General features: G+C 35.9%; 1 protein-coding gene across 4 annotated transcripts in view; it reads left to right on the top strand.

Moving 5' to 3' along the window:
- LOC112047259 (uncharacterized) overlaps positions 1-14,380 on the top strand; it is a 145,501-nt gene that overhangs the window by 40,490 nt on the left and 90,631 nt on the right. For all 4 annotated transcript variants that reach the window (XM_052883355.1, XM_052883353.1, XM_052883354.1 and 1 more), the window contains exon 2: positions 3,422-3,799. In XM_052883355.1, coding sequence (XP_052739315.1) covers positions 3,422-3,799 — 378 coding nt within the window. The remainder of the gene's footprint in view (positions 1-3,421; positions 3,800-14,380) is intronic.

Raw genomic sequence — 14,380 nt, 5'->3', positions numbered from 1 at the left:
AATTTCAACGGGTGTGTTTCAAAGTAAGCAAGACTAGAATTTTACTTACAGATCTGGTACGTTCTCTTGGGAAATAATATATTGTTATACCTATACTCAATATTAAAGTATACAAGTTAGAAATTAAATAAGCAAATTTTGTTGTAAATAGAAAGACAAACAAGGCAGTACTTTACAGTTGCTTACTGTAACTATCTAGCTTTAAACACTGATACCGGGGAATTAGTGTTAGTAGTTAGTATTTATTTACTTGCAACCTTTACTGACTGTCTATAGGTATGTGTTAATATACAATTACTAGCGGACCCGGTCAAGCTTCGCTGTCACTTATGTTCACTTCTTCTCTATCCCTACCCCCCTCCTACCCTGCCATTACCCTACCCTACCCCTACTACCCCTACACTACCCCTAGGGTTTAGAGGTTTGAAAAATAGATGTTGGCCGATTCTCAGACCTACTGAATAATATGCATATAAAATTTAATACGAGTAAGAAAAGAAATAAAGACGTTTCGGAAGAGTATGGGAACAAACATTGCGAAACGTGAATTTTATATGCATAATTACATATAAGATATACTTTTTTTTTTTTTATTATTCTTTACAAGTTAGCCCTTGACTACAATCTCACCTGATGGTAAGTGATGATGCAGTCTAAGATGGAAGCGGGCTAATTTGTTAGGAGGAGGATGAAAATCCACACCCCTTTCGGTTTCTACACGGCATCGTACCGGAACGCTATATCGCTTGGCGGTACGTCTTTGCCGGCAGGGTGGTAACTAGCCACGGCCGAAGCCTCCCACCAGCCAGACCTGGACAAATTAAAATTTCATATTCAATGCATTTATATACATAAGTATATAAATGCATTGAATATGAAATCAGTAATCTTACTACGCATAAGACAGGCTATGATTACTTAGTGGCTATATAGTGTGTTATTGTCCAAAAAAAATATTTATTGTCGTATCCACTCGCAATAGATAAGTACAGACTATTAGCTTAAATGGAGGAAATTAGGAAATTTTAGCCATATTTTTCAAATAAAATCTCGTACGTCACTAGCTAAATAGTTACACAAGCATGAACAGCTTACGTGTAATGCATAGGTAGGACGACTATACCACTAACGACCCAAGTTAGATCTTCCCCGCCTTGGTACAACCTGTATAATTTACGTAGGTACACGGGGATATTACAATTAAAGAGCTGTTTAAAGCAAATACTTCCAGCAAAGTTACAATGGCCTTTGAGATAAAAGTTCGCGAAACTTGGCTTACAGTTTAAAGTTCAAGAGTTATGTGTTATCTTTCTTTTCTCTTAGTTGAAGACAAAAACACTAGTACAAGCGCTTGAAACATTTTAAAGCCATTAAAGAACTTCTATTCAATGCCTGAGTGAAGTTGAAGTATAACATTAAATTTTGTTTTACAAATAACACAACCGAGTATAATGCATTTGAAAAAGCTATACTAATACTTCTATCATAACGGTCGGGAAAAAAATCGGTTGTCAGTAAAGTCGGTTTACTGACGATAGTTGAATTCGACAACGTCATATGAAAATACCGATGGAATGGTTGCATTTTTCAAAAGAAAATGTTTGTTTTCCAAAATACTGTTTAGTAATCTTCATAGACCAGAATTTACTTTATTTCTTGTAAAAAAAGTTGGGAACCCTAGAGCAAGGGAACGACGCATGACGTCATATTTTTTCGAGTGTGCAGCCGGCTCTATCGAATTATAACACGTTGTCACGTCAAAAAAGTAAACTTTTTCAATATACCTACTATCTGGGCTGCAGTATTAGTCTATTTCCACCGCCTTCAAAGTGATCAGAAGGTAGCCCATACTATGTTATTTTTCACTCTTTAGTTTATTTTTGTGATTTTGAAGTCTGTTCAATTTTTTTGTTAAAAATAATTTAGTTATTTCATTTTAACAAAAAATTACTCAACCGATTTTCATGAAAATTAAATGAGACCAATCTGAATGTACTCTTACAAACAAAAAGAAGAATTTTTAAATTGGTTAAGAATTGACGAAGTTATGCCGTAAAAAAACACAAAAAAACGCATCGAATTGATAACCTCCTCCTTTTTTTGAAATCGGTTAATTAAAGAAAAAATTTCAACTCGTCACAAACGACAAATCTACTGCAATTTTTTTTGGTTCTAATTTTTTTAATACAGCCATAAGTGAACCAGACCGTCTTATTCAAATTGTAGACAGTGACACTGATCGGATTTTATTCAGTACGTTTTAAAAGGATTACTAAGTCCAATATAATCCGACAGCGACCGTGACCTTTTTTAAGGAAATATTAGTACATTCTGCAGAAGAGATTGATATTAAGACGGGATGTTTTTACATTCAGCGGAGTCACGAAATAAAAATACGCATAAAAAACCTTTCCCATCAGTCTAAATAAGACAGTTTGTTTTATTGGCAGACATTCACGGCAAACGTTGAATTTTAAGGTAAAAGATCTCTGATAAACGTACCAACTCGCAGTTCGCAATCTGAATACTGAGGCTTCATTGTTTACTAAATCGAAATTCGCGAGAGCAATCATGAATGCTGTATAAGCAACTTCTGAAACTATTCCCGTTTTATTCAAAAACTTGGTCGTGGTTCATATTATTGGAAATCTTTTGTTCTTTCCTGATAAATTAAACGGAAACCGTTTTTTTGTGAAGATTAAAAACTGAAGCGTTGATAGTAAGCTTAAAAATTATTTTTTTAGGAAATTATGTATAGATTTGAGATTTTACTTATACCATTTGTAAAAACAAACGTTAGCGTGGCATAGTGTACTACTAGCGCCATCCTGAATCTGTAATTTTAATATGAATTCTGTATATTTTGTATATTCAACACACATTACATTGTACATTGAAGATATTTTAAAATTTGTGCTGGGGGGCTTTATATAATCGATACTGAAGCTAAAAATATATTATTTTTCTTTTGTCTGTCTGTCTGTCCGTGTTTTTTTGTTATTCAAGCATCACGCTGAAACTACTGACTAAATTCAAATTAAAGTTGGCACGGCTTAAAACCATAATACGGAGAAGGTTATAGGATATATACTTTTTATTGCGAAAATAAAATGAAAAGGGGGTGAAATAGGGGTTGTTTGTATGGAAAGTCCTTCATTTTTAGAGTTATAGTTTTAAAAATTTGTTCTTAAATCATAAAAAATACGAAATATAATGGGATTCAAAAATTTTTAAAATTTAAACTCTAAAGTGGTGAAATAGGGCTCGAAAGTTTACATTGATTTCCACGCTAACGAAGTCGCGGGTGTCCGCTGGTTGACAAATAAAGGATATCCCGTAAAAATCTTTGGTTCCCATGGAATTTATGAAAAACTTCGCGACCATCCGCCAGTCATGCATTAAGCAAATGTTTTAATTTCAGATCAGAACGCGTGCAAGACAAGCGACAGCGACACCCAAGAAGATTGGCGCGATGCGGGCGGCGGGGCCCTCTTGAGGTCCCGCCTCGCGATGGGCTCAAACATTAGCCAACATTCCGCAAAGGGCCTCAAGGGTCGGAGAGCGCGCTCCAGCGGCGACCTCTGCAATGGCGAGGCGAAGAGTCAGACCGAGTCGTCGGTCTGCGGGTCCGTTGTTGGAGACTCTATGGGCTGGAATCGGTCTTTGCCCAACCATTTGGACGGAAACCGACATTTAGCGGAGTACAGTCGCGTGAACAACAACTACGGCGAGTTCGGAACGTACAATCGGTGCCACACGAAGAGCGGGCGCGGCCTGCGGTATCGGGTGACTAAATCTGGTAAGTTTTATGACTCATTATAAAACTATAGTAAAATATGTCTTTTAGCGATGTAAAGAACATTTAGGTATAGGTTATTTCAGCAGAGCAGTGATAGTTCAGTGGATACGACCTCTGCCTTCGATTCGCAGGGCGTAGGTTCGAATCCGGTCCGGGGCATGCACCTCCAACTTTTTAGTTGTTTGCATTATAAGAAACGGTGAAAAAAAACATCGTGAGGAAACCTGCATATCTCGGAATTTTCTTAATTATCTGTGAAGTCTGCCAAACCGCATTAGGCCAGCGTGGTAGACTATTGGCCTAACCCCTCTCATTCTGGACACTAGTGCTCAATAGCGAGCCTTGACTTGCTTTGTCAGTGTCTATGTATCGGTGGAATCAAAACCCACTGGGCCGATTTAAAGCCATATTAGAACTGCTTTCTGAAGTCCGTGTATTTTATAAAAGTTTATAAAGTGTGTTAACCCACATTGGAAAGTAACAGCGTTGTGGGTTTCAGCTCTATATCTCCTCTTAAGAAATGAGACCTAGCTCTTTAGTGGACCATTAAAATCTGATGATTGTGATATTCTACATTATTCTTTATTTATCATCATCATCATCATCCCATACCACACCATACTGACCCACATACGGCTCACTGCTGAGCACGAGTCTTCTATCAGAATGAAAGGGGTTAGGCCAGTACATCACGCTGGCCCAATTCGTATTGGCAGACTTCACACGTAGAGAATTAAGAAAATACTCAGCTATGCAGGTTTCCTCAGCATGTTTTTCCTTTACCGTGGCATTAGTTGAAATATTAACATTAAAAAAACAATTCTAAATTCAGTCGCCTGTCCTCACATGCTGAATTCAAAGTCATTGCAAATGCAATGTAAATTCTAAAAGAAACACCCTCAGTTCAGCAAAGTTAAGCTAATTCCACTAAAGTCTGTTGATCCGAGAAGTGCTTTCCAAGGTATGAAAAGTTGATGTAAACTAAAGTAGATGGAATTGGAACTTAGCGTTCTTTCAGTGCGGTTTTATGGGGCTTTTTATAAAAAGCTCCTATTATTTTGTACGGCTTTTACATCGTTCATACGTGTGTTAATAAAATGAAATGGACTTTACTTTTTACTTTTAATATTTGGTGCTTTAGAATCGTATTTATGTGTTGAATTTGCATTCAGCGCAATGCGTATATTAATGTATTCGAAGACTAGTTGATGACCCGCGGTTTCACCCGCGTAGTTCCCACTCCCGTGAGAATACGGCGACTAAATACAGCCTTTGACACTCTAAGATAACGTGGCATTCTAGTGATAAAAGAATTTTCAAAGTGTGAGGGAAATCAACATTAGTTTTATTATTTTTTGCTTTGCATTTGCTCGTAAAGTATCGCTTATTTCACCAATTTCAATATCGTAATGTATCTCATTACGCGCATGTGCCGTAATGTAATATAAAACCTTTATCATCCGTCTAAAACGAAGGGTACGGTTTTTAAATCTTGTCAAAGAGTTTTTATGTCAAAAGAGTGCTTAACATTTTATAAATAAAATTAACTTAGTGAGATAAAATATAATAAACAAAACATTTAATTCTTTCATTTTAATAATATATAGTAATATTATAAAGCTGAAGAGTTTGTTTGTTTGTTTGATTGGACGCGCTAATCTCAGGAAGTACCTACTGGTCCGATTTGAAAAATTCTTTCAGTGTTAGATAGCCCATTTATTGAGGAAGCGTATAGGCTATATATTATCCCCATATTCCTACGGGAACGGGAACTACGCGGGTGAAACCGCGCGGCGTCAGCTAGTTTCGACAATAAATGTCAACCATTTATCTGTATCAGAAACACAAAAATATTCATTTACTTTGGTAGTAATGCTGGGTCTTTTTGGTGCATTTGCCTGAAAAAAAAACGCACGCACTTCGCTATCATGGAAAACAGGCAAAGATCATTCATTTTCAGGAAGTGTGTTTAAAGTGTTGTTCCTCGCAGATGTGTTATATAATATCGTATGAAATACGTGCGCTTTGATAATTACAGCCTCTGCTTTCTTACTATAGCAATATCGCCTCGGCTGTAATTTTCAACTTACCGCAATTTTATCATAATGTACTATTATAAGGTACCCTTATAAAGTTATAAAAATATTTTTTATACTCGGCCCACAATTGACGGTAGGTAGCGGTGAGTATAAAATGTACTTACAGCTGTACCTACATTGAATCTCCTATATATGGAAATCGGTTTAAAAACGCAAACTAAACTAAAACATTGACACCAGTCCCGAAAGACGCCAAGAAATCCCAAGAAGGCAAAATATCTCTTTCCCCGAAGCGCGTTTAATTTTTCAACCATGTCCAAAGTAAAAGATCGGAGCCTTATCCTCCTGCCATTAGCAGTTTTATCTCGTAATCCGATAAGGTGCCGCCCCAGATTGTAGGAGCGAAGTGGGAGGATGGTAGCAAACAGATTTTCATTTACGGGTTGGGATGTTTTTTATTCTCGGCCATAATTTTCACGATGTTGGTACTAAAAGTGAAAAGATTATATTTGACTGAGCGTAAAGGTCCAAGATCGTGATGTTTAATCGTCCCTACAAAAGGTCCTGCATTGGACGTCCATCGGCTGACATGGTGATGATGATGTAAGGTGCTTAACCCCACAGTAAAATAGGTACGTTATAAGTGCATCTGTGTAGGTGCGCACACTTGTGCATTATAATATTTCCTGCTCAGTGCTAATCACCACGAGTACAAAGCTTATTAATTGATTATGAAACACGGCTAAAACTCACGTGATATTAGGTCGAAGTATGCCCGACTAGTTTCGAACCCATACGGGGCCCTTAGTCATGAGTTGGTTCTTGCATCGCGGCACGATCCAAATTGCGAAGCGGCTGCGCGACGCGCCGCTGCTCGCATTGCGCACTGGGAGAGGGGTTAAGTGGTGGGGATATTAATCTAACTTATAAAGGACTCTAGCATAAGTTTCCCATAGAGCTAGACAAGATTGCTCATGAAAAAATGTAGAAATTATCAAACCATTACAATAATTAAATTCTAAAATAGTACAAAGCTTATAACTAGGGTACTTACAAACAGTATAAAATTGAAAATTTCTTCTTCCATACAGGTTAATGATTGAAAGAGGATTTGAAGCTTAGAACCACCGCGCTATTCAAATGCCTTGGCAAACGATTTTTTTCCGTTTATTAGCAGAATTTATAGTTTATAACTTCTAAAATATTAACATAATTTCTTCAAACTTCTAATGATATGTAAATCTACAAGTCCCCAAAGTCTTATAACAGGAAACGTTCCAAAATACTTTACTATGAAGAGTTAGGTCCAAGTACTAACTAAATAACTAACTATTAACTAATATGGACAGTTATTTTTTTTCCTCTTTGTACAATATAAAAAAATATGATATGAATATGAATATGAATAATATAAAAAAAATTTCAATCAACTGAAAAGTTGAAGGTGCATGCCCCGGATCGGATTCGAACCCACACCCTCCGGAATTGGAGGCAGAGGTCATATCCACTGGACTAACACGGCTCACATAGGCATAGTTTGAAGTTAAAAATTCTTTTTGGCTAATAGGTTATAGGTATAATTATCGTAATGGTTTGATAATTTCTACATTTTATCATGAGGAATCTTGTCTAGCTCTATGGGAAACTTATGCTAGAGACCTTTATAAGTTAGATTTATAATTAACGATGTTTTCGAAGGGTTGCCGCGACTCTGACTGGCAAGTGGGATATGATTTCTCATAAATGTCGAGAAAAATATACGCGTTTTTACTTGCAGTCAGACATACTTTGAACCTTTATAAAAATAGGGATGTCTTGCTTTTAGTCTACAACTTTGAAGTGTTCCGTATTCAAGGTAAATCTCGTACGCGAAAAAGCTTATAATTAAATTGAAATTTTTAATTAAATCAATGCAACTGATGGGAAGCTGCTTTTAAGTAATCATGCAACGCAAAAAATAGTATGGCAACTTTTCCAACATAATGTTCGTATAAAGGTTTCTATGACACTTTGCAATATTACAAAACACTTTGCTATACTCAGTCCACAGCTTCCAAGTACTTTTGTTAACTCGTTTAACATACTTTGTATCAACTCTACTCGTACGTACCATATAAAGTTGTATGCAAAACTAATGGCCGCCGGTACACCACGCCCGTCTTCCCGGATGTTCTGAATTATGTGATTATTATACAGTGCAAGTGCTCGCCTCGGAATTTAAAGCCAGTTATATTACTTGCTCTATTAAAACGAGATTTGTGGGTTATGGCAATGCACGCAGTTACAATATGGCCTAGTTATTAACAATGGCAATTGCCGACCTGCCCGGCCTTTTCACTAACTTTTACGTATATTAACTACCTAATATAATTAACATCAAATTAGTTACAAGCGCATACTTCATTATGTCAGCCGATGAACGTCCACTTCAGGACATAGGAGAAAAAATCTTTTTAAAAAATATATCGATTGTATTTGTTAGATTGTCAAAAAGCAGACTGTGTGGCAATACCATAATTAATTAATAAAGAAGAATTTATTTTATTTATCGTTTTTCTTAATTATTCTTTTGTGACTATCTTTCTTAATCAACTTGCTTTTCTTTTCTTCAAAGATTACACTTCCTAACTGTATTTTATTAACTAATATAATTAATACTGTCCTTCCCTCATAAGGGTCTGACAGAACATCAGCGTTGTGGGTACTGATGTACTCACAATATAAGCTGAGTCAGGTCAGATCTGCGTGTGTGAAGTCTGCCAATCCGCATTGGGCCAGCGTGGTGGACCATTGGCTTAACACCTCTCACTGAGAGGAGACTCGAGCTCAGCAGTCAGCCGAATATGGGTTGATAATGATATGCCTATGTTGGCCTTTGTTTAGCGCGTTCACTCAAACCTACTGCTTTATAATATTAGTATTAATAATTATTTATTTTGTTACCACCCCAGGTATTATGGCCATACAAAATTTTTCCGGTTAAGTATTCATTGAACATCATACAAAGCTGCTAAGGAAAAGCTAAAGAATGCCACTCATATAATAATTCACGCTAAAGACGAGCCCCCTCTCGCCACGCACCACGAAGAGGCGCAATTACGAGAGACTTGTCACTTGAGATTTTTTTCACACAAAGAATCCTCATAGTTGCAGGAACTGCAAACTGCACATAACATAGATATATGTAGTTAATTCAAATAGAGGTAATTTACTGATACGACCTCTGTTCATTTTGTTCATTCTGCATTATAATCGGATACTGAAGCTAAAAATATTGTCTGTCTGTGTGTTTTTTTGTTATTCGGGCATCACGCTGAAACTACTGAATGAATTCAAATGAAACTTGGCACGGTTTAATACCATAATACATAGAAGGTTATAGGATATTTTTTATTGGAAAAATAAAATGAGAAGGAGTGAAATAGGGGTTGAAAGTTTGTATGGAAAATCCTTCATTTTTAGAGTAACAGTTTTAAAAATTTGTTCATAAATAATAAAATGAGAAGTGGTGAAAAAGGGCTTAAAAACTTACATTGATTTCCACGCGGATGAGGTCGCGTGCGTCCACAAGTATATTATGAAATTTGGCATGGAGGTAGTTTATTTATAATATAGTTAGTAGCCGTCCGTTAGGAACGGATTATGCTAAAGGGACAGATTAGAAGGTCTAAGGGTGGACGAAGTCGCGGGCGTCCGCTAGTATTTAATGACAAAATGTTTATAAAGCAAATATCTTTACTAATATTATAAAGAAGAAAGATATTTTGAATAGGCTCTGGAACTACAGATTTGAAAATTTTTTCACTGTTGGGAACCTACAACTATCTCCGAGTGCTATAGGCTATATTTTATCTCCGTATTCGTACGACAACGGGAACCACGCGTCTGCTAGTACGTATCCGTGGCCGCGTCTATAAGCCACCACGAGAAGTATGTGTCCAATATACGGAATCGCTTAGTTATTTTAAAAACGAGTTCAAGCAAATTTACACGCTAGCGAAAAAAAAATTAGTATTGATGAAAAAATAATCGATTTATTCATAGTTAGTTACTAAGTTTGTTACAATTGTGACTCCTTGAATTGTACTTTGTTTTTTTTTATAATAACACTAATGGATAATAGACATTGGGTACATTATGTGGGATTTCGGTTAAAGACGAAAAAAAATGCTCGGTGTATAAATTAGTACCTTACGTTATGTAATCTGTACTTGCTTGGGAATTCGAATTCAGACTATATATCATACAGTTGACAGCGAGAAAAAGTCCACATAGCTACAATTTTATGTAAATGAGATTCACTTTAATCATTTTGCCGTAGTTTATGAAGTCGCGTTTTCAAGCGCAGTTCAGTTTAATCCTTCGTTTTTCTTTGTCGGGGAATTTGAATTTTTAAACTGAGATTGAATTTTTACAGCTGAGGTATTAACATCAAAGGGCGGGAGTGGACTTAGCCAAATTGTCCTTCAGCTATTTGTGATTATAATAAAAGAGAAGCTTAGTCGTGCGCGAAATTGTTCCGATAGAAATCTCGGAAAAGTTTTAAACACAATATTTTATCTTTTAATTTGAAAACGCAAACTTTGTTGATTTCCAATAAAACTAAGGGCCATAGAAATATTTCTTCCTGATTATACAATGATTTATTTATTTTGCTATCATCCGCGAAAAGTCGACAAACCCATGCGACAACGTCACCCAGGTCCGACAAAATACTCTCTACGTACGTTTCACCCCGAAACCGGAGCATCCTCAGGAGATCCGCAAAGTAACGCCTGCTTCTATCCAATATTTCTTCGCATCTCACTAATCTATTAAAACTGACGGGTTTGTTTGAACGTGCTAAATTGTAAAACTACCGACCGGTTATAAAACAATTTATGACATTAATTAATTTTATTTTATAATAATAATAATATTATTTAAATTTAATTAAATATTCTTATGAAAATTACAGATATCCTTCTAGGTAGTTGAGATTTTGAAAATTTTACACACTATGGGTCCTTAACCACGGACATAAAAGCTGAAGCGTTAGCTTTAACGTTTTTATTGTTCTGTGAATTCAACAGAAGGTGATTTTACATTTTCACTTAGGTATATCCATAAAAAGTATTTTTTTTTCTTTTTAGTTATTAAACTAGTACATAGATCGGTAAAACCTTACAAGAAATTGTTGAAGAGTTTTTAATAATTATGAAAATTACACCCTTTAAAGATGACTTCAATAAAAGAAGGTTTTGTTTAGTTAAACCTATTTTCAAACGGTGTTATTAAAATAAAGAAATCATTAAAGTTTACCTAATTACTACGAAAATTCCACTCTTAAAAATGGTTTCAATAGAAGAAGGTTTAGTTAAGTAAAAACCAATTTTTAAGCAGTCTCTCTTACTTACTTTAACTTGAAAAGTGCACTAAGATAATTTTTTTTAACAGCAGAAAACACAGAGACAACCGTTAACAAAAACTTAAAGATAATGTTCAAATTTTGGTATATAATTAACTGACTTCCAAAAAGGAGGAGGTTCTACGTTCGGCTGTATGTATGTTTTTGTTATACACTATAATAACAAAAATTTTAATAAAATCCGTTTTGGAATAAATTGCACAAAAAAAAACATCTGACCATTCGTCCAACCGCACAAATTTTCGCATTTCAGAGCTCAATTTTTTCATACATTTGCAATTGTTCGTACGGGCACAAGATTATTACTGAAAGGATTTCATTTGGGAGGTTTAACCAAGTGGCTTTGTATAAAATTGTTACATATTCATATTATACGATTTTGTCGGAACACGAAAAGGAACAAAACGCACTTGGCTCGTTAAAAGTAACAAAATTCGCGGGAACGCTACCAGTTAAAAAGTTTTCGGGTTTTTCATAATATGCAGTATGCGAGGCAATAAAAAAAAGGTTTCATTAAACGGCAACAGAGTTGTAGTTAGTATTCTGTTCTTGTTTGTTCTCTATGAAAATATTTTTTTTTGGAACTTTGTTTGTGACCCGTGACATGGTTTTAAACTTTGAAACGCGATATTTTCTGCTCACTTATAGTGAACTCAGATCGTTGAATAATATTTTTATACTACTGGCTTTCTATAACAAAATTATCGAGGATGCATATACATACTCGTATTATAAAGTAGGTAAATTATGACATACCTAAGTAAAAAAGTTGTAGTGCCTATGACTGGAACGCAAGCTTTTAGTAAAGTCTCATTATAGTGTTAATGAGTATTTAAATGATAAAAAAGCTTGGTGTTAAACTGTATTATTCGACTGTGTGCTTAGTTTTAAATAAGTTTGTAAAATGGTGATAAATAAAAAAAATAAACCTTCGCTGAGTTTGTTGTGGGCTCTTCTCTGACCAAGGCGCGTTTGGAACCCTCGTAACTTTAATTTTAAGTTTTCGAATGATTATTATCACCATTATCATAAGTTTAATATTATTACCTGATGTTTCGAAAGAGCTTGTAAACTAAGCCTATTTGAATTAAATGAATTTTGACTTTTGACTTAGACTTTGACTTTTGATGACTCACCCTCACATTACCCTTATCCAAAATTTAGAGTACCTACCCATTGATAGACACTACTTAGATTAATACGAAGTAGTAGGCCTAACTTTAACTAGGCAACCTACGTGCAATGTATCTAATGTGAATATTTTCTATCATACATTTTATCCCTGTTAAATAACAGATGACGGTATATATTTCTTATGCCGGATATAAATGTGGTACTACATATTTACTCTTTCTGGCATTAGAAATTTGACATTTGAAGACAAAGCAATACCAGATTATTAGGTCTTATATGCAACCGACGATATACCTATCGTGAAGAGAATTAGACAAAATATGTCGCATATTTTGTCTAATTCTCTTTATCGCTGCGCAAATATCGCCAATTCTTTGATTGCGTTGCGACGAAAGAGATGAGACTGGGACTATTCTGCCCCCATTGGACGATATTTTGTCTATTTCTCTACACGATAATGTATTTGGTAGATATACTGTAGGCTACAAAACGAACCTAATGCTCAAATTATTAAATAATGACCAAGTAGCATAAAGCTTAAAGTTTACTATAAAGGCTGATTGACTATATCACGCCGTCTTGATTTTATACCAAAATAATGACCAATATTTCCAGTCCCTTTCAACTTTTAAAAAAACTGTGTCAGGAGCGGGTACGACAAAAAGCCAACGGGAACCAACGGACCACGATGAGTCGTCGTCGTCGTCATCAACCCATATTCGGCTCACTGCTGTGCTCGAGTCTCCTCTCAGAATGAGAGGGTTTAGGCCAATAGTCCACCACGCTGGCCCAATGCGGATTGGCAGACTTCACACACGCAGAGAATGAAGATAATTCGCTGGTATGCAGGTTTCCTCACTGTGAAGGAAATTCACCGATTGAGACACGTGATATTTAATTTCTTAAAATGCACACAACTGAAAAGTTGGAGGTGCATGCCCCAGACCGGATTGGAACCCACACCCTTCGGAATCGGAGGCAGAGGTCATATCCACTGGGCTATCACTGCTCTCGATGAGTACGGCCCCTTTATCTTAGCGCTATTGAGATATACCAATGGTGGTTTTGTTCAAATTGTTAAACTGGTCAAATTAACAAAGTTAGAAAGTGTTTAGCGAAACGGATATCATAATTCAGACAGAGATCGTGCTTGGTCCGTTCGTTCAGCCGCATTCCGGTTTGGGTAGCGGTGACGTCATCCCTGTCCCAAATAACTTTGGGTCAAGGACAACCTTCCAGTTCCCCACTTCCATTGAAAATAGATTTAAGACACCATAAAGACCTCGTAAAGCTGAATTTAAGCTCTTGGTTGCCACACGAGACCGTTATTATAATTTTGCTGTCCAAACTACCGCTAAAGTCCTTATACCTTACTAGCAAGAACTTCGAGGCTTTATTCCTTTGCACTATGGCGAATCTAAATAAACTACAAGTATAATTGTTATGTTCACACTTACCTACATAAGACATTACATATAAATCGTTCTAAACTTATTGACAGCAATAATAAGGTAACTGCTGTAAATCGTTGACGAGTTCCATCGTCTGTATTTCGGCTCCATCATCAGACTCTTGACCTTCTGACCGTGGCTTATAATACCTAATCAAAATTAACAAACGTAGTACTCGTCTTTACGATTCTCGAAAGTACATCTTGATTTCTCCATTTATTCATCATCAGATCCTGACATGAATAACATGGGACCACCTTATACGCTTTTAAACAAAAAAAGAATTTTCAAAATCGGTCCACAAATGACGGAAATATCGCTGGACATACATAAAAAAAACATACATACACAGTCGAACGTAGAACCTCCTCCTGTAATTAAATAACAACTAAAACTTCGTTTTATATTTTACCTAATTTTTAATTTCTTTAATTCTATCTATCCATACTGAATCGTTAAGTCGTCTTCTTAATAGAGAGATCTCTGACCTACTCATATACTCGTAGGCCGTCTTTACTTTGTGAGATATCATGCATTGGAGTGCCCAATC

Source organism: Bicyclus anynana, chromosome 9, assembly GCF_947172395.1.
Source record: "Bicyclus anynana chromosome 9, ilBicAnyn1.1, whole genome shotgun sequence".
NCBI lineage: Eukaryota > Metazoa > Arthropoda > Insecta > Lepidoptera > Nymphalidae > Bicyclus > Bicyclus anynana.
This window is presented reverse-complemented; position numbering and strand designations above follow the sequence as displayed.